We start from the raw sequence: 26,589 nt of genomic DNA on the forward strand, positions 1-26,589 counted from the left end.
TGTATAGCATTGGACATTTTTCTTGGCCAAATACAATACAAGTAATGTTAGTACTTATATCCTTTTACAGTGCTTATTATTTGTATTCATTTGTATTTAATGATTAATTTGACACACATGCAAACCCAACATTTAGACCTACTGAATCGGAAATGGTGGGGTTGAGGGGTGGTGTTGATTGTAAAAATGCAGCAAACAGTAAACAAAAAAAAGACATAGCACAGTAGACGTTTGATATCGCTCTTTTACAAATTTCCTGTCAGACGTCCCTCATAGAAACATCATGAAATGTTTCCACAAAGCCAGCATTTTGCACTGTTGATCTGCTACTGCTTAACTGTTTGCATTGTGCACTGAGCAGTGCAGGAGAACGCACATTGCTTCTCATTACTTTCCAATTATCATTACTATTAAAATTAATTAAGTGTTAAGTGACAAGTATACTTAAGTGACATAATGTTGTCCATTTAATCTTTTGTTGTGGGGTTCAAAATTTTCAGCCTCATTTTTGGACCATTTGGTGGCCAAAATTTGGGTGCATTCCTAATAAATGTGGTTAACTGATCTACACCATAAACTTGCACAACGTTAGCTAGGTCGAACATATACTGATGGATTTTTTTCCATAATAATGAACTCAAAACAGACTCCATTTAGCTTGATAGAAAAACCCAGTGGGTGTCAGTTAATATTGGAGAGTTCAAAACACCTACGCAAGTCAGTCATTCCGGAGTCATATGTTGATTGGCTCATGCTATTTTTATTGGGGGACAGAAAAGACTGCTCTTTTGGCATATTTTTGAGTGATGGTAAAATGTAGACCTCATACACAGAAGGTTGGCAGATCTGATTTGATGTGCCATTACACTGGATATTATAGTTTCAGAATAAAAAAAGTAATTTCTCAATACATTATAACACATTTGTCCAACAGATCCTAACAAAGTTCACTTTTAGTCTTATGATTACACAATTTGTGGGTATTGCATTAAACTGTAGATTAAAAATACTAATATTATTATTATTATAGAATTTATATGGAAATTTTACAGCTATTTTCTATATAGCAGCAGATCCTTTAAGTCCTGTAAGTTGCGAGGTGGGGCCTCCATGGATCAGACTTGTTTGTCCAGCACGTCCCACAGATGCTCGATCAGACTGAGATCTGGGGAATTTGGAGGGTTCACCGGTTGTCCTTTCTTGGACCACTTTTGGTAGGTACTAACCGCTGCATACCACGAACACCCCACAAGACCCGCCATTTTGGAGATGCTCTGACCCAATCCATCACAATTTGGCCCTTGTCATAGTTGCTCAGATCCTTACGCTTTCCCATTTTTCCTGCTTCCAACACATCAACTTCGAGAACTGACTGTTTACTTCATGCCTAATGTATCCCACCCCTTGACAGGAGCCAGTGTAATGATATAATCAGTGTTATTCACTTCACTTGTCAGTGAGTTTAATGTTATGGCTGATTGGTGTATTATGTATTTTAACTGTACAATTCATTCTTTTATTTTTCTGATAATGCATCTGCATATAATTTAATAGTCAAATTACATATTTTAAAATTACAGTTAATGTGCTGCAAATTATGTTTTAGAGTATTGACTGGTTTCTGATTTTATATCGTTTAACACAGTTTTGAACTTAAAATATTCCTTTGTCCATGCCAGACTTTGGGGGATCTTTCAGAAAATATTTTTAGCATTCTATTAAATTAAAATAACGTTTTTTTAATTTTAAAAATGTAATTCTACATGTTCGGTGGTATATAAAAGAACGCAGCAAAACTGCTTCACCAGCTAAATAAAAAAGTACATTAATAATAAAAGAAAATCATGCTTTATAAAGTGCAGGGCAAACATTAGAACTTACATGCAGACTAAATCTTTGATATTCTTTTATTTAACTTAAAACAAACAAGTATTTGAGCAGCAAAGCAATTCTAGTTAGTAAGTGTAACACCAGTTTCCAGTTTCTGATAAACATTTGTGCCCCAAAGCACTGATATAATTTCCAAAACCACTTACTTAACAGCCCAAATGTGGAAGCTTTTAGTCAACATTCATGTTTATATAAAGAATAAAATGATTAATATAAAAAAGAACCAATTTAAAAAGAATATTCATGAAACTTATTCGTTAATTTCCATGTGGTCAACTAATGTTTTGGTATCTTTGTCCTCTGGCAAGGGGGATTCTGTACTGTAATACATTGGGTTCGCATATGGAGGTGCAGCAACCTGGCTGGTGGTCCTTCTGTGGTAGATGTAAGCCAATCCAGCGAGCACAAACAGCACTGCAAGCACCACAGCCACAGCCACTCCAGCAAGGTTCCTATGTGTTACAACCTCATCTACCAAAAGAAATCAGAGAATGCAACACTGAGATATGAAATGCAGCATTATAACTAAATTAAAAATGCAGGAAGCATCTTTATGTAATAATAGTAATGAATAGTGACATTAAATGAGATATTATTCAAAGCATTTAAACCAAGAAATCAAGCACATATTAAGTATTTTGATTAAAGTCATATTTAAGGGATTTTTGTATTTCCAGTGCATGCTTTGTTTCCATCAAACAAATAAAGTATTTATTAGAGGTATTGTATTAGCTGGGTTATTACCTGTAGTTCCTGGAGAAGTGGTTGGCTTTGGAACTGCAGTAAAAATAGTTCAGATCAATCATGATTTAATATACATTTCCAATGCCTACAAAATCCTCTGTATAACAGAAGCAATTATGACTAGAGTTCCATCGTTATTAAACGATAGCATTTAAAATAGCATTATTATTTTAAATGCCTTAGACTTGTGTTTCTACTTCCCTATTTCTAATTCCAAATCACGGGGTGGTTTCCTTGTTCGTGGTACTAGTGGAGTATTACTGTTTTCTTGCCGAGTACAAATAGCAAAATCATCACCTTGTCGCCCCACATGAGTAGCCTAAAAATGGTCCCTGCTACATTACAGTCATCTTCTTTAGAATTCTCATCTTGTTGAGGAAGTGGAATCAAATATATAAATATAGTGCTCTACCCTTTCTAGCTAATTACATTATTGTTAAATTGTTCAGTCAAAGTAGATTGCATTGACATAAACTCATAGATTGGGTGGACTATTCTTACCATGGTGCACTGGGTCCATAGAACAGACACATGGCCTATTGTTTATCAGAGTGCATCAGTATGGGCACTGAGGATGTAGAGTAACTAATTTCATAATTTTATGAATTAATAAATTCATAACTTTATAACAGCTGCAATACATACAGAGATAGACCCTGATGTAGTCTAAACCAGACTAATGGACAAGTGTTTGCAAATGCAGAAGTGTAAGTAGTAGCATTACAAAACTTCGGGTGAGAAGGTGAACAATGGCAGCAAATACATGTCGCAATCACTGCAGTGTCCCTTAAACGCTAGTGTAGCTAGCCAGGGTGAAAGTGTGAAAAATGCAGCTAGCTACTTAGTGCTTACATTAATCCAAAATATCCCATGAATAGACTGCTTGAATTCACTGACAGTCATGTATTTCAGTACCTGAACAATGTTCAAAGTGCCAACCAGGATGCTGCTATTCAGTACCAAATATGACAACACAGTTGTTGCAAGAACATCTGTGAGCCCATTCTCTTAACTTGAATAATAACATTAACAACTTCATCAAATGCCTGAATCATTTCATGGTATAGTCACCTGAGTGGGCTATCCTAAGAGCTATCAAATTTATCGAAGAACCCTTATGTACGCTCAAAAGCGCACTGAAGCTGTGACTTGAAACAAGTGAGTGCATACAAGAAGCACAGGCATCAGTGGTCACATTAGTGCTATAGCCTGATAAAGCCCTACATGTACATTCAGCAGAGGGCATGCAGCTGAATATAAATGAGCTGAGCTGTTTCACAAAGCTTACAATGCTATGCCAAATGTGGGTTGTATCTCTAACATGGGGCACAGTAGCTCTCGACTCTTAAAAAGATAATGCCTATAACTGTAGGCCCAACACTCCAAACAATTGGGAACATTGCTGTGGGGTGAGGTAGATCATTGGCAAGTTGGCTGACTCACATACCACTGTCAGAGCCTGATTAATAAAATAAATAAATAAATAAAAAACCCAACTCTGCACCACCTGCTGCTAGTATATGGAATGGCCTGGCAGGCATTAGATCATCACCTCCTTCTGTCTGAAACACAAACTGGATTGCAGGGTTTCTGTTTTTGTTAAAGCCAAAGGCAGACAAGCAAAAGGCCTAAACGAGACAAGGCTAAAGAGCTAAAGAATATGCAGGCTATGGTCATAAAACTAATCAAAGAGAACAAAGAATTGGAATTGTCACAGACATAATGTGGGAGCAAGGCTCGTGAAGTGTGCTTTTAGCCCAAGCATTAGCCTGATGACAGCAGCCAAGGTGACTTTAAATAAGGATAGGAACTTGAATGGAGGTCATGTGATGAGCACATGGGCTGAGGATCATGGATGTTGCAGGAGTTGCAGACACGGCCATGACAGTACTCGCCCAAAGAGCTCACTCCAACTTTCTATGTCTGGCTGGGATATGATTTATAACTCCAGTAATGAAAATGGGTATTTTACAATGCAGACCATTTCAATGCTAACTGAATTCTCAGTTTTTGAAAGTTGTCATATTAACCATTGGAAGACATGGATATAAAGTGGCGTTTGCTTAAGACAGCTCATTGCTGGCCATCAGTAGGGTCAAAAATTACATGCGCTATCGGTCAGCATGCAGTGACTGTGATGTGGATGAAAGTTCAAAAACTGAACCCAAATTTTCCACTAAATATAATGTCACCACAGGGTAATATTTAACTAACCAACCTATGTGCTCCTGCAAATGAGAACATGCCCAGACCAGTCCTGTGTCTAGTGAGGGCTCTCATGAGTTACGTGGAAGTAACCAGCCATTTGTATGCTGTTGGGAGCAACATAAATGGGCTTTGGTCTGAAAGACAGTTTAGCCCATTGGGTAAAGAAAATGACTTGATTGCATGTCAAGAGGTGCCCTCTTACTTTTACATGCCACTTGACACATGGTGATGGTGTATAGTCTACTGGGCTTGTGAGATCATGTACTATATACCATTGTTCTATTTTAAGCCCTAATTATTGCCAGTTGATGAGGAGTGTAGGCTAACCAGAGGACTGTATGTTGAGCCTGTTTTTTTTTTTTTTTTTACATTTTTACTTCTTTATAATAAAATGTTTTAACATATAATAACGTTTTATACGCAACAGAGTATGCATATACCGTACAGTGAATTTCAATACAATTCTAGCCAGATACAGCCATTCCTAAATTGGGCTTTGAGCTACGCCAACTGCACTGCTTGTCCATTAAGTGCCACGCATTGCCCAGTTCTATTCTAAAACACAAATCTTCTTTTTATTAACAAGTGGCAGCACTTAGTAAAAAGACAAGACGAAAAGAGTTTTAGTGAATAAAAAGATGCCAATTTGGCAGTATTTTCCCTTCAACCCAAATGATAAAGGTGAGCCAGATTATATTAACCGTCTATCTAACTAACGGTCTATCAACTTTTAGTTTCTCCTCCAAACACATTTAACAAAAAAAAAATATGATAGATAATAAATAATAATCCACTTCATTCATGTTCATTACACCCACAACTGGGGTGAAAACGTCACTGAATTAGGCTGAAAGTTATCACCTACAAGGAACTTAAAACAAGGGGGGCGTGTCACTCTGTGTAATCAGGTGGCATGACTGTCACTGATTGGCTGTGGGAATCTAGAGTGCTGGGCTTGTTACTGTTACCCCACAACCTCACTTCATATCATTCTGTGTGTTTTTTTTTCACAGCCACTGATGGTGCTGTTGCACTCAGTTTCATAAAATTCCTAAATAATACTCTTTAACACATTCGTTAACGACAATGATAATGTGGATGCCAAAAAACGAAACCTTAAATTGTTTTTTTAATCTTTGAAAGACATGATCCGCCTGTGCTCATCCTCAATAGAGTACAGTATCAGCACCTTCAGTGATTATTATCATTTCAATCAAATCAGATCTGTAAGTGATTCTAGTCCTCAAGAAAGAACAGTTTCAGCACTATAAACAGTATGAACAGAGTGATTCTCATTCGCAGTGGCATAAGCACTATTTATGAGTGCTGTCTATTATTGTCTGCCGAGGTACGCTATAAGGATGTGTTAAGACCTCTCATGATACCTTTGATACTACCTCCACTAGTCATGAAGAAAACAGTCCAGAAATTGTGGTTCTGTGACTGAATAGAAGACCTGCTGGAGGACTCACTCTGGTTGATATGAGAGATCAGTGCTATAGTGGGGGGGTCAAGATCACAGCGTATGACTTTGCTATTTGTAGTCAGCAATGAAATGAGCAAACGATAATACTAGTGTACCAGTTCTAAAGAATATTGTCTTGACAGTCCTCCATTCATAGTCATAGTATCACAGTTCCATATGTATCCTTTCATTAGAGTACCATTATTGCTGAAGGCCTTGCTTAAGAAAATGTGAAATTGAAGTAATTTGAAGTCCTTAAAAGCAATAGAAATGTTTATGACACAATGATTCGTTTTGGACAACATTTTACATGCAACACACAGCTCTGACTTAAATTACCCTTGGCTGTTTTGCAGATGAATGATGCATAATCATATAAGCAGTGTTGTTTTCCCCATTGTTTAGTTGTGGTGGAGATAAACGCGCAGTCTTGTTTATAACCATCATAGTCTGTAGATTTTTCCCAATTAGTGTAATCCACAACAGTTTTGTCCAGCCACAGCCAGTGATCTGAGTGGTTCAAACACAAACACAAAACCGCCAGTGTCAATGCCTTAAGCATGCAATGAGAAACAAATGTGCAATCCAGTCAGCAGAATACAATTTGTAATGTAATGAATAATCGGGATGAAACATGTAATTGTAAAAATCCTCTTGACAGTTTATATTAATGTTTCACTAAAAAATCTTTCCTGCCATTAAGTGTATTTAGGTGAGCAGCAGTATTATTACCTGCATGTGTCTTAAAAAGGCCTATTGAGAACTTGCCATGATCACTCCCAAGAAAACTGATGTAACTCTCTATAAACTTGGCCTCACTTGTATCTTCAATGCTGACAAGACTGGCACCTGGTGGAAAAATATAATCTTATTGTGGACAATATATATATACATATATATATATATATATGACAATATATATATACATATATATATATATATATATATATATATACAGTCTTTTCTCACCTCTTGACAAACAGAGCACAGAGGCTTTGCTCCATGATACGCTTTCAGTCACAAATGCATAGCAATGTCCTCTATAAGGCAGCCATATCATCCTCGGGTCAGATTCAATTATGTCAGGGCATACACCAGGGTACTGCTCTGGTTGAGGTGGAGCAACGTCTGTGAAGAAAATAAAGAGAATGCAATCATCCATCTGCAATCATCAAGACTGTGTCATCTATTTCTGCACACTGTTATGATTTGGTGAAAAAAGACAGTATGGACTGCATTACTAAATTAATGTCAGTAATTCATGTTCTACTTGTTGAGTATAGCTCACCTGGTGATTTCTTACAAATGCTGTAGGTTGTTTGATTGCAGTAGGCAGTTTTCCATTTTCCATCCACATCCACATAAACACAGGGGTGGTCCCTCTTTGGTTCATCGTCGCCCCAACTCTCCATATTCAGCTGCCAGTTATCAATCCACAAAAAGTATCCATCTGTCTGCACACAATAATATAGTAAACATATTTCTTTTTGATGTATTTACAGAACATAAAAGCCAGAAAAGCCAGAAAAGACTGTTACTGTATGTCCTCCATCCTTCTCTTCAATATTTCATTTTCATACCTCTTTGCTGTTAAGGCCAATCCACAAGGGCTGTCCAAATTTCGCAGACAGCAGCTCAGTGTAAGACTGAGCACGCAAGTCCCGAATACTAGCCAGATGTGCGCCCTCTAACTCACACTCATGCTTTGCTTCATTCCAGGTCAAGTTTTTTTGCAAGACCATGTAAGAATCATTTCCAAGCTTGATGAAAGTCGTGGGTGTCTTTGTCGGGCTTGGTTCAATAAAGTGATCTGAATAGAAACAAAAAGACTTAGACCTTAGAGTTTGAAAGGTATTATCTGCTGTTCATTAATGAAAAGTGCTTACAACAAAAAAAAGGATTTTAAATGCTCCTAAAATAGTTTTGTATATTTACCAATAGCACGGCTGCAAATAAATCCACTGGTATCATTACAGCCTTTTGTTACCCACTTGCCCAGCTCAAGTGTTTGCATGGATCCCATTGCAGTACAACTTGGTTCCTAAAAAAAGGGGTAAAAAAATAAGTGGCTAGAAGAATAAATGTCATGCTTCATATAAGTAAGTAAGTAAATAAGTGACTAAATAAATACCTCATTTTCCCACGCTTGCTGTAAGAAAAACAGAAACGAGATTATTGTTAGGCACATGCAAAGAAATGTTGTGAAGCAAAGATGCCTTCAAAAATAAGGAAATTAGATGTTTCTACATAAAATATACTATAACAAAGTTAATATTTGGTGTGACAACCCTCTGCTTTTTAAAACTTGTAAAATCATCAGTAGTCTCAGGTACACTTTGAGTAGTTTTATAAGCTGGCTGGTTTTCCTGAGCATCTTAGTTAATCTGCATCAGTTCTTCTAGAGCCTCTGACTATCACACTTGCTTCTGTTGTCTTCTTTATGTTTTTTTTTGTCCAAAAAGTGGTGTATTATGTAATATCTTACTTTCTTTATTGAAATACAGAACACTTTTCTGTAACATAAAGTTTGTGCACAGTACTGTACATTATACTACAATACTGTTAAATATCACAGACAGACAATCTATATTGTTATGAGTTATGCAGTTTCATAAGAAATAATCTGTGGGACCTACTGTATCCTTTCTTTCTTTTGTTGGTGGAAGTTCTTTCCCCATATGAATTTAAGACTCTGTTACTTCTAAGTTAATTCGGATTTTGCAAGCTGATGGGAATTGGCCTAATGATAACCATTAAATCATTAGATGCTTGTGCGAAAATGATTAATAGATATCAATGGGCCAGTTGTTAGGAAGTGCTTTTGTTTCAGCAAGGCCATAGATATCTGACAAAGCTGCTTATATTATGTTATCACTGTTGGCTGCTGGAACTGTAATTAGTCATATTCAGTTGGTTTATCATCACCACTGACCTGCACAAGTGAATTGCAGATGAACTGATGCGAATGACAGAAGATACAGTATATCCATGTCCATTGTGTAAGCACTAATTAATAGTGCTAATTAAAAGCACTAATTAACACTAAATTTGACACCTAGGTTCATTCTACTGTCAGCATGATCATGACTGATGTGTAGTGCAGCAGGCAGTGAGATTCAGAACAAGCAGCAGCAACAAGGTTTCTCATATGAGTATATTATTTTTGTTGTGCAAAAGTCAGTAGCAAGAAGGGTTTATTTTCTTTCTCTGGTTGTTGAACCTACCTGTCCGCCAGGCAACTACAAATAAAAAATGAGTAGCCTGCTTTTCACAAGCACCTGGGCTAGTGAGTTGTCCACCCCTGAGTGTTCAGGAGTGGAGTGAAGTCTGCTGCTTACATGACTCACCCTGGTGAGATTCTGACCTACTGCTTTGTGTTGAAATTTAAGGTTGGATTTAAATATAGTTATTAGTTTTACATTATATTTTCATTATGGTCACTTCAAACATAGTTATGCAAAACACTTTGATGTGTATGAAAGTAATACTTTAGTATTAAACATGATAATAGCTAGCACATAACAGCTGAAGGCAGTTACTTTAACATCAGTGTTCTATAAAATTATTATAACAATGTGTGGCAGCAGTCATGTAACCAAATGTGATTACCAGGAATGGCCTTGTGATACATCACTATATGAATCAGTACCCTTAAAAAATCTTTCTGAAATGTGAGGGTGTAATTTTGACATGGACTACTGTTCTAATGGACATCAAGTGTGTAAAAAAGTGCATAAGCAAAGTTTTAAGCAGAACAGTGTAAGGATTTTGCTATTTGAAAAAGAAAATGAATTTATCATCCAACCATATATTCTGCTCCTGCTGGTTGTCCTTTGGCCCAGCCTGTATATGTGACCGCACTCCCATCCGTCCATTTAAATCCTCTGTTTGCCAAGTTACTGAAGCCAATCCATAAATCTTCCGGGTTATCACCATCCATCAGTAAGGTTAAAAAGGCTGTACACACACACACACACACACACACACAAAGATTGTCATTCCTACAGGTTTACAACAAAAAAGAAGAATGAAAAAAGAAGCATCATAAAAAGGCAAAGAAGGCAAAACCTGAGCTCACCAAGCTTTGGCAGATTTTCTTAGCCTACAGTCTATTAAAGCTCAGAGTGTTAAGGAAACATATTACTATAGGTAATAGACTATGGGCTTGACACTATGGAAACCCCAATATGACAGTATTCATTAATAATCTAGTGAATCGAAAAATATAACTTAACACAAAAATGTTTGCAGAGTGAGTTAATAGAAACACCTTTTATTATTTCCTCAAACAGGCAATAAAATAAAATTAACATTATAAATAAATTACTCTTATTGTTTATTTTCCAATTTCATTTTTTGACTTTTTACTTTTCCAATTTTATGGACTCCAGAATGTTTAGTAATTTACCTACTGTATTTCCCAATTTCCTTATACAAAACTTTTTATAAAAAAAGTTTTATTTGGACATTAATGATTAATGCAGACTAGAGAACAGAACCAAAAGCACATGATGTAAACTCAAAACAAAACAACATGTAAGCAGTGCTCATCATGCTGGAGATGTGGCATGCGCTGAGAGGTGAAATTCAGCTTCTAGAATAGTTTATATCATGCGCTCATCAGTATCAAGATCATTTAAAGACAATATCCTGAAGAAATGTCTTTAACCCAAATTCAAAATGTTATGGCACGATAAAGTTTGCCTTGCAAATGCCGCATTCTCATTGTGATATTAATCACTATAATATTAATGCACTGTATAATACTTTATATATACCTATTCTGTGCTAAAAAGCACTAAATAAATATAATGCATATTTAATGTCACACATATTCAGTGGCTTACTCTTGTTCGTTGGATCAGTATTGACAAGCAGTACATAAAATAACTTAAATAATAATAATAAATCATCACTGTTCTCTCCGAAGATTTCTTCCCTTGTCCTCATTCCCCTCCCCACCTTCCAGGGGGTGCTACAGTCAATTATTAAATATACTGTATTTATTAGAAAATTAAACTCATATTTGTAAGCACACTTAAGTCTACGGGTGTGACATAAAACGTACAGTATATCTCCCAAGCAATAGTAAGATGCTAATATTTTCCAAACATTCTGGAATTAAGAGAAAGAGAATGTGGATAAAATTCAAAGCAACTAAAGCAGCACAACTAAGCATGATTGTTTAGTTTTATGATTACAGAAATTAGACCTGACCATGCTGAAGTCTGCTAGTAATAGAAGTGAGATCTCCTCCAAGATGTCTACAGTATGATCTGGCTTCCGTCCATGTCTTCACCTCCAGTCCTATTTTGTAACACTGTAAGGAAACAAGCAGAGCTGTTATTGCATGTACCTATAGTACTGTGACCACCATTTTGTTTTCAAGCCAATGGTCATTGAGTACTTATTGTTAATTATTTGATTTTTAGTTTTTTTAGTACTTATTTATGCAGGTCAATATTAAAGTTCAATATTACAAAAAAAATATTTACAGATTTCATACTTTTCATTGTTGAAGTCCTTTGTATGGTCTATGAAAAATGATAATGAACAATAACGATGGGAAAATTAAGCGCAAATGATGGTCTTCAATAGTTAAAAACAGTATGAAATCTGAAATATTTTCTTTGTAATTGAACTTTAATACTGACCTGCATAAATAAGTACTGCATGTCTGTTTGACTGAAAATAGAATTAACATACTGTACATTAACAATATGTAGTAAATGACCATTTGATTGAAAACAAAAGGGCGGTCTGTGATTTTTGCACATTATTGTACATTACAAAACCATTATAATCTTTTAGGGCTGCATTCAGAGTTGGAGTCCAAAGTTTGCAGCAATATTTAAGTGGGAGGTGGAGTTGGGAAGTTATTCGTATTCAGAGTTCAATTACACAAGTTGTTCATTAGTGTCTAAACCACTGCCTTTAAAAAAAAAGCACTTGCATTTAAACCAAAAAATCAAGGATAGAAAATGCAAACTGAAGAAGGAAATAGTTTTTTTTCTTTGCTGTCAAGTAAAATTATCACTTTAGTCACTGCAAATTACCAATACGATTTCCACCCTCATTATTCGACAGCTCATAAAATAGCACTTAAACCAGCACATTGTATTGTTCTGCATTTTATTTTTTGATTAGTTTGAGAGATTTGATTATAGAGAGATTTGATTTTTAATTTTAGTTACTTCATGCAAAGAACTCACAGTCTATTTTATCATGCTTTTAATTCACTACTTTGTTATTTCCTTTATTTGTTTTTGTTATTTGTAATTTAATTTAATTATCCTTAAAATCATTCCTCCACATTAGCAGTGTCTCTGTTTAAAATGCTGTGTGATGCTTAACTGAGACACGTTTCTGTTTTAGTCAAACTCCATTCCACATGTATAACTTTCCCATAAGTCCTGAATAGCGCTTAAGTCTATAGTTATGTCTGAAGTTTCAATATGGGTGCATAACTGAACTCTGAATACAGCCCTTTGTTTTGTTTTTTGTTTTTTTGTCAGGAAAACAAAAGAAATTAAATTGTCCATTTTACTGATCTGAGCTTGCCTAACGTTTAGTCCGGTTATTATTACTGTAATATGATACAATTTATTAAGAATGTGTTTAATGTAAAGACTCATTTACCTTTCCCTGAAACTTCACCCAGTCAGGAGCACAGCCTCCTCTGGGGGGCTCAGTGGGGGCAGCAGTGGAATTGACTTCAACAGAGCCACTTCGTTTACAGATAAAATTTAGTCGTTCACCACAATTTATAGTCTCCCAGAACCCTTGAGAACACATTATTCTGTTACTCTGGTTGTAGAATTTCCAAGATTTCTTCACAAGCAATATAATATAGACTAGTGTAACACCAGACATAACACAAATATGACTAATATGAATAATATGACCTATGTGACCAAAAGTTTGTGAACACCTGACCAATTACTCCCATATGTGCTTTTTGAACATCCCATTCCAGATGTAGTCCCCCTTTCTGTTATAATAACCTCCACTCTTCTGGGAAGGCTTTCCACTAGATTTTGGAGAGTGGCTGTGGGGGAAGTCAGCATTCCAATTCATCCCAAAAGTGTTCCGTGGGGTTGAGGTCAGCACTCTGTGCGAGTTCTTCCACGACAAACTTGGCAAACCGTGCCACGGACCTCACTTTGTGCACAGAGATATTGTCATGTTGGAACAAGTTTGGGCCCCTTACTTCCAGTAAAGGAGAATTCTTAATGCTATAGCATTTGATGGTCAGGTGTCCACATACTTACACACACACACACACACACAAATGATTTTACTTTCGATAATCATCTTGATGACTAGCATTACAGTGGTAAGTAACCTTCGATGCTTTATAACATAATTATATGAACTTTTACCTTTTATTTATGATTGTAGATGATTGACTTACCTTGAGAATAAGTTGTCTTTACACAACGCTCTTCATTGTTCAGAAGAGAGGGCTGGTTTTTTTCCCATGCCTCGAATACAACTGGAGACCCATCCATCCATCTAGTAGTGCATACATGTAGTGAATAATGTATTTTTGTTTTAGAAATGTATTTAATGTGCTTTAATGTCAGTGGATTTATAACTTACGTGAAAGACTTATCCAGATCAACTATCATGCCAATATAAAAATCACTATGTGCATTTCCCTAAAAAGAATAAATAATATGTAACAAAGACATAGAAACTACAAAACAATGCAAAACAGAAGTTACACAATAACAAATTTACGGATGTAGCCATGACATGATGCAGCTCTCTATTAGCAAAATTACCTGATGCCACAGAAATATTCTTTCTTTCTCATCATTGATGACAACAAGATCACCATGTCTTTGCTTACAGAACCATCTTGCTTCTTCCATAGAGACATAAGCATATTCACTGATATAATACTGATTATCATTGAATATAACCCAGCCATCATCTGTTTTATTATATGCTGCAAATGTAGAGAGAAAACAGAAATTTCTTAGGAGAATCTTTTCAGTAATCATACAGTAGGTGATACAAAAATTAAAGTGGAAAGTACATTGTAGAATTTGTAGAAGATTTACTTTGAGTTGTAATTTCCACTTCATCTGGTGTAACTCCTAGAGGAAAACAGAGCATACATTTCTCGAATGAATTCACAGTCGTATTTTATTATGGTTAACAAAAACTAAAACACTACACCAAAGAATTTTTGAAAACTGAATAAAATAATATACCAATATTATATACCTTTGAAAATAACAAACAAAACAAGACATTAATTAAAGTCAGTTTCATTTCTGTTAATCTCCATTCCATTTGATTTGCATTCATTTCTTAGGTTTCAGTGCAGCGCCTCTTTATGCAAGTTAATGAAATTAGCTAGCTTAGCTTTTTGGCACATCATGGCAGACACTGCTAATGTTCTCGACCTGATTTTGGAACAGTGTTTTGATGAATTTTCTTAGAATTACACAGATGTGCAGACCAATGGGGACAGACAGCTGTGCTTCCCCTATTTTAAACACCACCAGCCACCACTGTTTATCAAAAGAATTTTCTTGCGCTATTAACCCGAAATACATAAATTTGTGAGAGGAAAGTAACTTTACTGCAGTAAAAGAGACACAATGTCACCATTTTAGCTGAATCAAACCTCTACATTGCCACCTAGCACACTCTAATATGGATTGTTAACAGACAGCGATGTGGCCCTTAACAAAAGGCATGATAAAGCTAGTCCAAATGAAATCCCTAAAATAAAATACAAAGACAGCCATTACCTTTTATGTTATGTCATCAGGATTTATAAGTTTATGAAAAATCCACCTCAGTAAAATCCATCTGTTTTTATTTTTTTCCATTGTTATATTTTCTGTTACCTGATATTATGACAATTAGCTAGCTAATATTAAAAGCACACAGCTGCACTCGCTTTCCCTCCCATTGTCTAAAACCTAAACCAATAAACACAAGTTATTTTAATGAAGTATTGAAATGGAAACATACCAGTGGTAATATTTCTGAAAACCTAAATATTTCTACATACAGTATCTTTTGATTAAATTGGGGGCCCCAGCCCAGGGTAGCCTGTGCATAAGTCTGGTGTTGTGCCCTAATTTGCATCCTGTGCTGTCAAATGCCTCTGTTATGTACTACTTGGAATAAAAGGGTTAAACATTGGCTTTACGTAGTTTGTCTGAGACTTCCCTGTATACAGTAGTCTTTAAATAAATGCATTCTTGTCTGCTTATAGCCCCAGCAGAAACTGACAAGTTACAGCACTGCCAAGTTACGGCAGCCAGTCCTGTCCTCTAACAGCTTGAGAAATCTGTGACTTAAAATCATTGATATAAACAGATCAGTGCAATCTAATCATATAATATGGTGTGGCTTGTTAAGTTCTAACTGTATAGTGTTTGCTATAGTTCAAGAGAGTATGGTATAGTTTTTAAAAAAAATCTTTTGGTGTTTTTTGTAACTTTTAAGGGTCTCTTTACCTCTTCGAATCTGACAAAACCAGTCCTTTCTGTCTTCACAGTGCAGGTCATTCCATGCTCCTGTTCTACTCCACCACCATAAAGTCATTTCAGCACAGTTTTCCACATTGTTGTAATTATTTGGTTCATCATCTTGCCAGTTTTCATATGATGTCTGAATGAAAGACAAAATCGAAGCTAAACAGATAGTTCACACAAGCTTATACTCTTTGATCAATTTAAAGGTTCAGTTACGGATGCAGATTAAAAAGCAAACAATACTTACAGTGGATCCATCGCTCCATACATAACCAACAGAGGGATCCTGGATACTGTAACCAATCCATGCTCCGCGGGTGCTGCAAATATAAATATATACATAACGTTTGCACCTTCTTAACACTGTACTGGATTAGGGCCAAACAGCAGAGCTAGCCTGGTGTCTTTTTGAACAATGGCCCAATACCACATTTTAGGAACATATTTAGAGCAGTCCTAGGTTAACAGAGTATTGTTAGATCTAGTAAACTGATGCAGGTCCAAATGTTATTTTTAATATCTGGCCCAAATGTGAACACAAACCTGGTTCAGAAGTGGTTCAAGCATGAATGAAACCAAATTGTCAAAGAATTATGCTTTATTAAACAAAATTATGACCTCAGCAAAAAATATGCGCCAACATCTCTGAGCCGGTAAAAATGAACAGATGGACTACCCTCAATTCCACTTGGCTGATGTGTTCTAATCTTACGCTGGGGGGCCACATGCTCCCTGTGCTCATGTGGAACCACACTGTTCACCAGACTGTAAGGGAAGCATCTGTGGTGAATATCTCTCTATACTACTCCTGAGCCCTTTTGTTAGAAAAGCCTTGCCTCTCCAGCAAGTTAGAGCCTGGGCAACTCTTGCTAAGACAAGAAAATGTTTATGTTTGTCAAATTCGGGGTCCAGCTGTAGGCTGATAATCAGCTTATAGCTCCAGCATCTAAGGGAATTACTGCCCTTTGAAGGCAAAGCTTGAGAAACATCTGCATTTTGGGGTGATGGGGATATGAAATAAGTATAAGTGTTTTTTGTCTCAATTTAAAAACTGTTACAGAAATCCAATCGGAGGTTGTTCCACAATCTTGGCACAGCCACTGCAAAGGTACTGTCCTCTTAGCCATCAGGATAGATTGTCGAACAACCAATAACAATTGATCTAAATATCTCAGAGACCTTGGAGCAGAGTAATGGCACAGTAACTCAGAGATGTAGGTAATTTTAAATAATTAATGTATTCACATTCTAATTCATATCTACAAGCTACACACTGACAGTAAACTACAGTGTCACGAGGTTTACAAGGTTTCCATGTGTTTTATTGTTATTACATATCCTACTCTATTTACTATAGCCTACTTATTATAATTATTGGCAATATTGATTTTTTTAAAGCTGCAAATTTAATATCCTCTAAAAGTGACTTAAATGCAATCTAAATGTGTCTAAATATGAGCTTAATTATACAGATACACCAAAGATAAAATTGATAAATAAGGAAAGCATGTCAGTGGAATTTGTAAACACTCATAAGATTTAACAGTATGCAACCTTGTTTAAAAAGAAAAAAAAAATGTCTTTCTGGATTATTCTGTGTATTTTGATTTTCTGTTCGTCTATATGCTGCATGTGGACTCATTTTCTGTATTAAACTGTGCTCACCATAACAAAAATTGACATATGGCCTTCTCCTTCCAACATATACACTGCTCTAATATGTTAACACTAATAGTAAGATCTTGTTGCATGTAAATAAAAAAAATTGCAATCTCACAAGATAGAGTGAGTCAGCTGGATATCAAAAGCACTGTGGATACTCAGTAGATCGCCCCCAAGTTCCCGGCAGAAGGCGAGAGCTTCAAACCAAGTCTTCTTTTGTTCGGGATCTACGCTAAATAGCTTGAACAAAAACAAAGGGTTTCATTGGCCAGCAAATGGTAACATCTGAGTATGAAAATCATTAAATGTGGGCACTAGAAAGTGTTCTAGTGAAGCCCATCAGCATATTGAGACATGTACGTAAAACAGCCCTAGACATTTTTCCCCCAATGAGCATTTATTCTGCATTTCTCTGATCATTTTTTATATTGAGGATTAAAACATTTCTAAATACCCACGCAATTGCCACATGGTAATGGGCTAATGCTTATCCCCAATATACCTTGAAACAGAAGTCTCTGTTCGTAAGTGGATACCATTCGTGGCTGCAGTTGGGAGCAGGCGTAGTTATGGGGGCCAGAGTAGTGATAACATCCTCAGCCATCTTTTTACAGATATATTTTTCCTTATTAGTGCAACTTAGTACATCCCATAATCCAGCACGTATTCCTGTGGTAGTGGCGACACAGCCTTGTTTCCCTCCTGTGGTTTGAAGATAGTTATTGCATATATGTTCAGCTTCGTAGCACTGATTACACAAGCATTAATGGGTTTGTAAAGTTTGTAATATGTACTGAAAAATGTTCTTGACAAGATACGCAATCCCATTTCATATTTAGCATTTACCTGGCATTCCAGCATTGAAGTGAGTGTACAAAACTTTTTTGCTGTTAGTCCACTCAAAGGTGTGCTGATCCTTGTTATTAGAGAGTCCAATCCAGAAGTAATTCTCTGGTCGCATCCCTACCAAGCTGACCAGGAATGCATTTTCAACTCTGATAGAAAAAGAAATAGATACAGAAATAAAGAATGGACCACTTTAAAAAAAACTGATCCATGTGATTTTAAAATATTATGAATTACATTACATTTATTATTTATGGCCAAATCTGGCATTTTCCAAGTGGTGCTGACCTGCTTGTGATGTCAACCAAATAAGATTCAGTTTTCACACACATCTGTTTGGCCTCTTCAAAGGTTTTAGTTTCTGTTCCTATGAAGTAGCAGTAGTACCCATATCTGATCCAACCCTTAATAATGAAAATGATTATTATTAAAAATTTGACATTTAATTATAGTTATATTTATAACGTAGTAATAACGACACAATGTCCTTCTGCAAGAACGTGACAGAAAATTAAATACCAAACAAAACTGACAACTAAAAAGCAAACCAAACACTTACAGGCTTGCAGCCAGGACTTGTGACAACTGTATCATTAGTGGATGGAACTGAATTGGCATCTTTCTTACAGATGAATCCATACTTTTTTTGACAGATTTCATCAGCCCACTTGCCCTCCTAGAAAAAATATGCATTTGATTGAACATTTCACTACATTAATACATCACATGTATGTAATGCATGTGACAAATAAAGAAAGAACCTTGAACCTTGAACCCTGAGCCACTGTACCTCCTAATGTTACACATGCTAATCTATATTCTTCACAGTACTACTGATAGTTCTGAGTAAGCCCTGCTCATGTGAGTATGTGTAGAATAGCTTGTCATAAATAAGTGTTTGTTAAGCAGCGAATGTACCTCTCCTCTTATTAAAACGCAGTCTTCTTTATTGTCAGCATTGTGGCTTGGCTCATTCATCGCCCATGAGACAAATGGGACACTGGAGTGGTCAGTCCATTCAAAAAACATTGCAGTCTTGAGGTCATTAAAGCCAATCCACAACTCATCCGTCTTTACTGTTTAATTTTGGTGAAACAAATGACAAAGAGTCACAGCACTATTCAGCACTATTTCAGCACAACAGAGGCAATTGCTTTAAGTCTACATAAGAAACCTGGCCTCCCCCAAAATTTCATTAAAGTGTGGCAATAAAATATTTCTATTTTAAATGTAGAAATGTGTCTGTTATTCATCAATCTTGGTGAAATTCAATATTTTTAGCGAATCAAATGATCAAATATCTCACTGCAGTATCACACTGTTCATTCATTTTACATAAACTGTTTTCACTGGACCGTGCAGCCTTGTGAAAATCTCCTTTGAAGGCCTGACACACTGCCTGTAGAACTAGAAAGATTAGATGGAGAACAGCCTTTTAATACATCATTTAATGTTCTGCCTGGATGCACAGAATCTCTGTGGGTGAATTTGTGGGCAGGTTGGTTTTGCATAGAAAAAATACTTAAATTATCTATAGGTTATTGGACAATGCACTGTTCACTTCTCCCTCCCAGACACACAGTTTCTCCATATGATGATTGGGAGACCAATTCCCAATCACTGAGACACTCATGAACATGACTGACACAGAGTGCTTGCAGCAGTAACCGAATTCATAACATTTACAATTAGTATAGCTTGTTACTTGATCATTGTAATTGGTAAATGAATTGCGAGTATAAAGTTATGTGTGATTATTTGCATTCTTTTTTTGTTTATTCATTATTTATTTTATTATGTATAGGTCTAGATACAGTGGATATAAAAAGTCTACACACCCCTGTTAAAATGCCAGGCTTCTGTGATGTAAAAAAATGAGACCAAGATAAATATTTCAGAACTTTTTCCACCTTTAATGTGACCTAAAACCCATACAACTCAATTGAAAAACAAACTGAAATCTTTTAGAGTAAAAATAAAAAAACAAAATAATGTGGTTGCATAAGTGTGCACACCCTTAAACTAATACTTTGTTGAAGCACCTTTTGATTTTATTACAGCACTCAGTCTTTTTGGGGATGAGGCTATCAGCATGGCACATCTTGACTTGGCAATATTTGCCCACTCTTCATTGCAGAAACGCTCCAAATCTGTCAGATTGCGAGGGCATCTCCTGTGCACGGCCCTCTTCAGATCACCCCACAGATTTTCAATCGGATTCAGGTCTGGGCTCTGGCTGGGCCATTCCAAAACTTTAATCTTCTTCTGGTGAAGCCAGTCTTTTGTTGATTTGGATGTATGCTTTGGGTCCTTGTCGTGCTGAAAGATGAAGTTCTTCTTCATCTTCAGCTTTCTAGCAGAAGCCTGAAGGTTTTGTGCCAGTATTGACTGGTATTTGGAACTGTTCATAATTTCCTCCACCTTGACTAAGGCCCCAGTTCCAACTGAAGAAAAACAGCCCCAAAGCATGATGCTACCACCACCATGCTTCACTGTGGATATGGTGTTCTTCTGGTGACGTGTGGAATTCTTTTTGCGCCAAACATACTTTTTGGAATTATACCTTGGTTTTATCAGACAGTAACACATTTTCCCACATGCTTTTGGGAGACTTCAAATGTTTTTTTGCAAAATTTAGCCGGGCTTGGATGTTTTTCTTTGTAAGAAAAGGCTTCCGTCTTGCCACCCTACCCCACAGCCCAGACATATGAAGAATACGGGAGATTGTTGTCACATGTACTACACAGCCAGTACTTGCCAGAAATTCCTGCAGCTCCTTTAATGTTGCTGTAGGCCTCTTGGCAGACTCCCTGACCAGTTTTCTTCTCGTCTTTTCATCAATTTTGGAGGGACGTCCAGTTCTTGGTAATGTTACTGTTGCGCCACATTTTCTCCACTTGATGATGATGGTCTTCACTGTGTTCCATGGTATATCTAATGCCTTGGAAATTCATTTGTTCTCTTCTCCTGACTGATACCTTTTAATAATCAGATCCCTCTGATGCTGTGGAAGCTCTCTGTGGACCATGGCTTTTGCTGTAAGATGCGACTAAGAAAATGTCAGGAAAAGCCTACTAGAACAGCTGAACTTTATTTGAAATGATGGCAGGTGTGTCCTGACTCCTATTTAACATGAGTTTGAAGGTGATTGCTTAATTCTGAACACAGCCACATCCCCAGTTATAAGAGGGTGTGCACACTTACGCAACCACATTATTTTGTTTTGTTATTTTTACTCGCCCCCTTAAAAGATTTCAGTTTGTTTTTCAGACGAGTTGTACAGGTTATAGGTCACATTAAAGGTGAAAAAAGTTCTGAAATGATTTATCTTGGTCTCATTTTTTTTACATCACCAGAAACCTGGCATTTTAACAGGGGTGTGTAGACTTTTTATATCCACTGTATCTACGTACGTAACAGACACATCTGCTTCCCCTATTTTAAAAACCACCAGCCGCAACTGATTTCTAAAATGCAATGTCAGTAAGTTGTAATAAATAACATTGTGATGTTCCTTGGAATGTCCTGCTAGGTTCTTTGCTAGAATGAATCACACACATTTATTTTCAGAAGAGGAATTTCACTTTTTCTGTTAACACCTGATTCTGCTGCACTTAAAAAGGGCTTTTTTTTATGTCAAGTGGTTTCATGAATTGAATTTTCTACAGTTGCATGTATACATTGTTAATAACATTTACTCACTGTTTGTTAGTTAGTAATTAGTTTAGTATATTAGGCTAATTAGCTTAATTAGCTTAAGTCAGGTCATCAAGCAATGCAAATTTAATTATTTATAATTGACTTTAATTAATTTTAATACTCTTATTTTCCAATTTATATTGTAAGTATTTTACAATTATTATTAAGTTGAACCAAAAAATATTTAAATTGAATAGACAAGCGAAATTGGATAATTGTACAATTTTCTAATGACCATTTCAAAAAAATTTTCAACATGTAATTCTCAGTTTCTTCATACTGTCAAAGGATCACACTGAGTAAATTATTTAACATATGCATGGGAACTCACAGTATCCAAGTTGTGAGATGGCAAAGCTTTGTTCTTCTATACTGAGAATGCTCAGCAGGTCTCCACCATCACGCCGACAGGCATCTTTTGCCTCCAGCCATGTTTTTTTGGCGCGATTAAGATAGTAGCAGTGACCTGAGTAAGGTATCCATGGTCTGGGGCAAGAACCTGTGTGCACCACTGGACAAGAAGTGACACAAAATGATATTTAAAATGACAGGTCAAGCAAAGTCAAGCTATGTTTTGTGAAATAAATAATTTTATAATGAAGACACTGATTACCTGGTGGAATAGTGGGAGTGTAGAGAACTTTTTGGCAGATATATCCACGTTTCGCAGAACAAATATCGGTGGACCATTTGGAATCATGTTGCTGATTTATCGCTCCACAGCTACGACCTGGTTGAGAAGATGGTTGCCCTTTTCCAAAGCAAAAGAATGAAGAAATGAATGAATGAATTCACAGATTAAACAAATGTTGCTGTATTATGGCAAACATGACACTGAATATTGATGGTCTTCCTGGTTTACTCCAGCAGCGACTGTATATTGCAGCTAAATACTTACCACTGAGCCAGTTTAAATAACGTAAAGGTTGCCCATTGATCCAGTGCCATCCACTTGAGGCATCTAAACTGTTTAAACCTGTCCACAATACTGGGCCATTCCCCTGAGTCAAACCTATATGAATAACACCAATTGTTTTTATGACAGTACCATGCCAAATTATGAATATTACTTTTTCCATTATTTCTGATGTGTATATTTACTATATCTAAGCATTTAATTGACACCTTTTTTTTTTTTTTAATGTATTCAGATAGTACCTGATATGAAAGCTTGCTCGTGGGCCTCAGTGATGCTCAACAGGTCTCCCCCCTGCTGCTGGCAGCTTTTTCTGGCCTGATACCAGGTAAGTGCAGAATCTTTGTTTATCTGGTAATAAATGCCTGTGAGAGGGTTCTTGGTCCAGAAGTCATCTGTAAAGAAAATAAATATGTAAATAGGCACTTTTGAATGTTATATGCTATAACATGTATACATTTTTCTTCAGCATTAACATATATTTTTTGTAATTGCATAATTGTATAAAGTAATATAACTATACCTATTTGACTTGTCGGGCAATAACCCCAGAGCTCATTATCTTCATATATACTTTCAGTTGCACACCACTCGCGTTTAGAGGAGTCGTCCTTTGTGCAGCCTGCATACCATTTATTTTTGTACCTGAATGGAAAATTACATGGACGACCAAAGCCATTTCCTTTAAGTGTATATAATTCTGCAAACATACAGAAAAGAGCAGCTGTTACTCAATCTGTCTCAAAGTGACTCTTGCACATTACTTTACAACTTTACAATTTGACACTTTACACCTACTGAAACTGTATGGAGTCTCAATACAGTTCACAATAAATTCTATATGATTATTACTTTGGATTATTGCTTATTCAGCCTTAATGTTGTGTAGTAATATGTATTGTATGTGCCAGTTCCTTAGTGGTGTCCATCAGAAAAAGCATCACTTTTTACTGATGCACATTGTAGAGACAAATTTTAACACATTTTAAGACACTAATGCATAAAAAATACACTGAAAAAATACAAGTGTGGTAACAATTTCCCTACAAATAACCAAGCATGTATTAAGTAAGGATTACATAGCACCAAGGATTATTCTCCTAAAAATGTAAGTATATTTAACTAGCAATTTTCTTGGGTTACAAGTACATTTTATTCAAACTTGAGTTAAATGAACTACAGAAAGCTTAAAGCTGTATAAGCTACACATCTCATCTAAATGTTATCGTTACTACTTAACGGTAGCTTAATGGTTGCAACCAGAGGTAACATGCCAATGAATAAATACTATCACATCAGCCTTCATAAAGACTGAACTAGCAGAACCCAAGACTAAGATGTGTGTGCGCACACACCATACACCTGACTGAGAAACACAAAGAGGGTGAACCAAGAAAACTTTACCGAAACACTTGATCCTTCAAAACATTTGATAATAAAATAGCCTTAGACCTTAAAGCTTACACAAAACACAGGAAATATTGAAAACAACCCATCCATAATGCTCAGAATTAAATCAGATTAAAGTTCTGTGAGCATACATATGCAAATTGAGTTCAAAAACCACACTCCCACTTTAGTATGCAAACAAATAACAAGTATACATTATTTTCTAGCTTTGTGAGCACTTTCAAATAAATTTAACCCAGTAAAGTAAGTAAAATATTCACATTTTAGACACATACTTACATGAATTAATGTAGTACAGAATTTAAAGCATTTAAGTAATTCTAATAATTTGTTTTTGTCTGAACCACTGAATAATTTTTTTTCAGTCTAATACCTTGATATGGTCGAGAGCAGATGCTGTCCGTTGTTCCATGTATTGTCCATTGGCTCTTGACTTCCTGCTTTTTGGACAGTGTTAGAGAATAAGATTCTCCCTGAAGGGACAAGTACAGCGACTCATTCTTCAGGCTAAACTGTGAATTGTTTTTGCATTCCCACTTTTGGAGGTCATTTCTAGCATTACAGATATACCACTGCAGTTTATTGCCCTCCTTCCTGCTCCCTATGCCAAGGCATTTCTTCAGGGCAACATTAAAGATTCGGTCCTCAGAAGTCCAGCGAAACTGCTGTTTTGCGCTGAGAGGGTCACACACTCCTAACCATTGTAGGCTGTCCGTCAGGCATCTGTTCTTATGTGCATTGTAGATCAAAAAATTTCCATCTATGAAAATAAATTAGCATGCACTGCATTAAAAAACAGTAGAACAATATAACTTCGCATTTTGTTCGGTTTGCGTACTATTTTTGTCCTTTTGTTTTGTCACTGTTAATAAATTAGGATCATGTAATTTCGATGCAGTTTTAAATAGAGAAACATTAGACTACTATTCAATAACTATTGTTTCTATGCATTTATTTTATTTGATATTACTTTGCACTTAAAAAAGTGCAAAGTAATATCAAATAAACATTATAAGTATGGTGATTATAATGTAAATAAAGAGGCAAATTACCTGGATAAGCAAAGCAGTGCGATATCTTAACCAGGAGCACAATAACAGCAGCTATTTTCATCTTCTTGCTTTTCATCATCTTTTTCAGCCTTACACAAGCCAAATCCTGTGTCAAACCTGCCTTTGTCCAAGTCTCACAATGTCACTTTGGCACTGGTGTCCGTTTTTCTAGCAGACCACACATCTTATGACACATGTATTTCTTTTCAACTCGTGACTCATTTCATCATAAAACCATTAGACTTCAGGGAAGATGACAAAACATAGTGATGAATTCATGGGTATTGCTCAAATCATGATTTCACTTAAAAATTCTGCCTCTTCAGCAGTTCCAACAATAGAAGGCAACTTATAGTTAATAACGTGTACAAACAAACGTAACAAAAAGTGAGTGCAAAAAAGAAAATACTTACAAAAAAAGAAAATAAAAAACAAGAAGTTTACAGTCATGTCAGGATGTGAAAGAAAGATTTTAATTTTTTGTTAATAATAGAGGGATTTTTTTGTTAAGAAAAGAATTATTTTTTCATTTGTTAATTCTTTGTTAATTGTTATTTGTAAAATTCACCTGATAAACATTCAGTATTACATTTATCCATGCCGTGAGCAATGATGTTTATGGTTGATGGAGGCTTGCTTCAGGAGTCTCGGTCTCATCATGTTCGCTCAGGAGGAAGCCTCCAGGGTATTCTCAGCACAGATGCTAGTAGCTGATAAAATGTAATTAAACAACCTAACAGACACATTCATTTGACAACTGGAAAATATTTCAGAGGGGGTTTCAAACCAGAATTAAAAAAAAATAAATAAATAAATAATAATAATAATAATAATAATAATATATATATATATATATATATATATATATATATATATATATATATATATATATATATATATAATAAAAAAAATCAGGCTGTAATGCAAGCCAAGGCTTATGTCAAAGGTCTTTCACGGGAAATGTTGATAAAACATGTCAAAAGGTCTTTCACAGGAAATGTTGATAAACCATGTGCTTTTACTTCCCCTTTCCTACTTTTTTCTACTTGCATAATGTAGAAAGTGCTGAATTAGCAGTTCAGTCAACATGACAGAAAGAATGCAGACCATTCAAAGGACTGAAATTTGCCACACTTTTTAATCCCAATTTCACAGTGAATGCAAGATTACGATTAAAGAGCTTACCAAAGTGAT

At 35.9% G+C, this 26,589-nt stretch overlaps 1 protein-coding gene across 2 annotated transcripts; it reads right to left on the reverse strand.

Annotated features, from left to right (window-relative positions):
* Window positions 1–182: 182 nt before the first annotated feature.
* mrc1b (mannose receptor, C type 1b) lies at window positions 183–26,086 on the reverse strand. Of its 2 annotated transcripts, none has more exons than XM_026936974.3 (32): window positions 25,964–26,086; window positions 25,396–25,563; window positions 24,717–25,103; window positions 23,457–23,633; window positions 23,176–23,328; window positions 22,916–23,029; window positions 22,631–22,768; window positions 22,349–22,528; window positions 19,237–19,394; window positions 18,878–18,994; window positions 18,607–18,722; window positions 18,319–18,467; window positions 17,975–18,174; window positions 17,588–17,712; window positions 16,058–16,130; window positions 15,793–15,946; window positions 14,377–14,412; window positions 14,095–14,261; window positions 13,910–13,968; window positions 13,722–13,822; window positions 12,947–13,089; window positions 11,525–11,627; window positions 10,113–10,264; window positions 8,439–8,456; window positions 8,243–8,348; window positions 7,888–8,117; window positions 7,596–7,761; window positions 7,277–7,435; window positions 7,040–7,156; window positions 6,647–6,817; window positions 2,635–2,667; window positions 183–2,361 (listed from the first exon to the last, which is right to left on the reverse strand). In XM_026936974.3, the coding sequence occupies exons 2-32, from the start codon at window positions 25,472–25,474 to the stop codon at window positions 2,141–2,143; spliced, it is 4,302 nt and encodes a 1,433-aa protein (XP_026792775.3). In that variant the 5' UTR covers window positions 25,475–25,563; window positions 25,964–26,086; the 3' UTR covers window positions 183–2,140. The 2 variants fall into 2 exon arrangements, with proteins under 2 accessions (XP_026792775.3, XP_053089635.1); XM_053233660.1 differs by having other exon boundaries at window positions 25,985–26,000.
* Window positions 26,087–26,589: the final 503 nt, after the last annotated feature.

The sequence above is a fragment of the Pangasianodon hypophthalmus genome, chromosome 4, assembly GCF_027358585.1.
Source record: "Pangasianodon hypophthalmus isolate fPanHyp1 chromosome 4, fPanHyp1.pri, whole genome shotgun sequence".
Lineage (NCBI taxonomy): Eukaryota > Metazoa > Chordata > Actinopteri > Siluriformes > Pangasiidae > Pangasianodon > Pangasianodon hypophthalmus.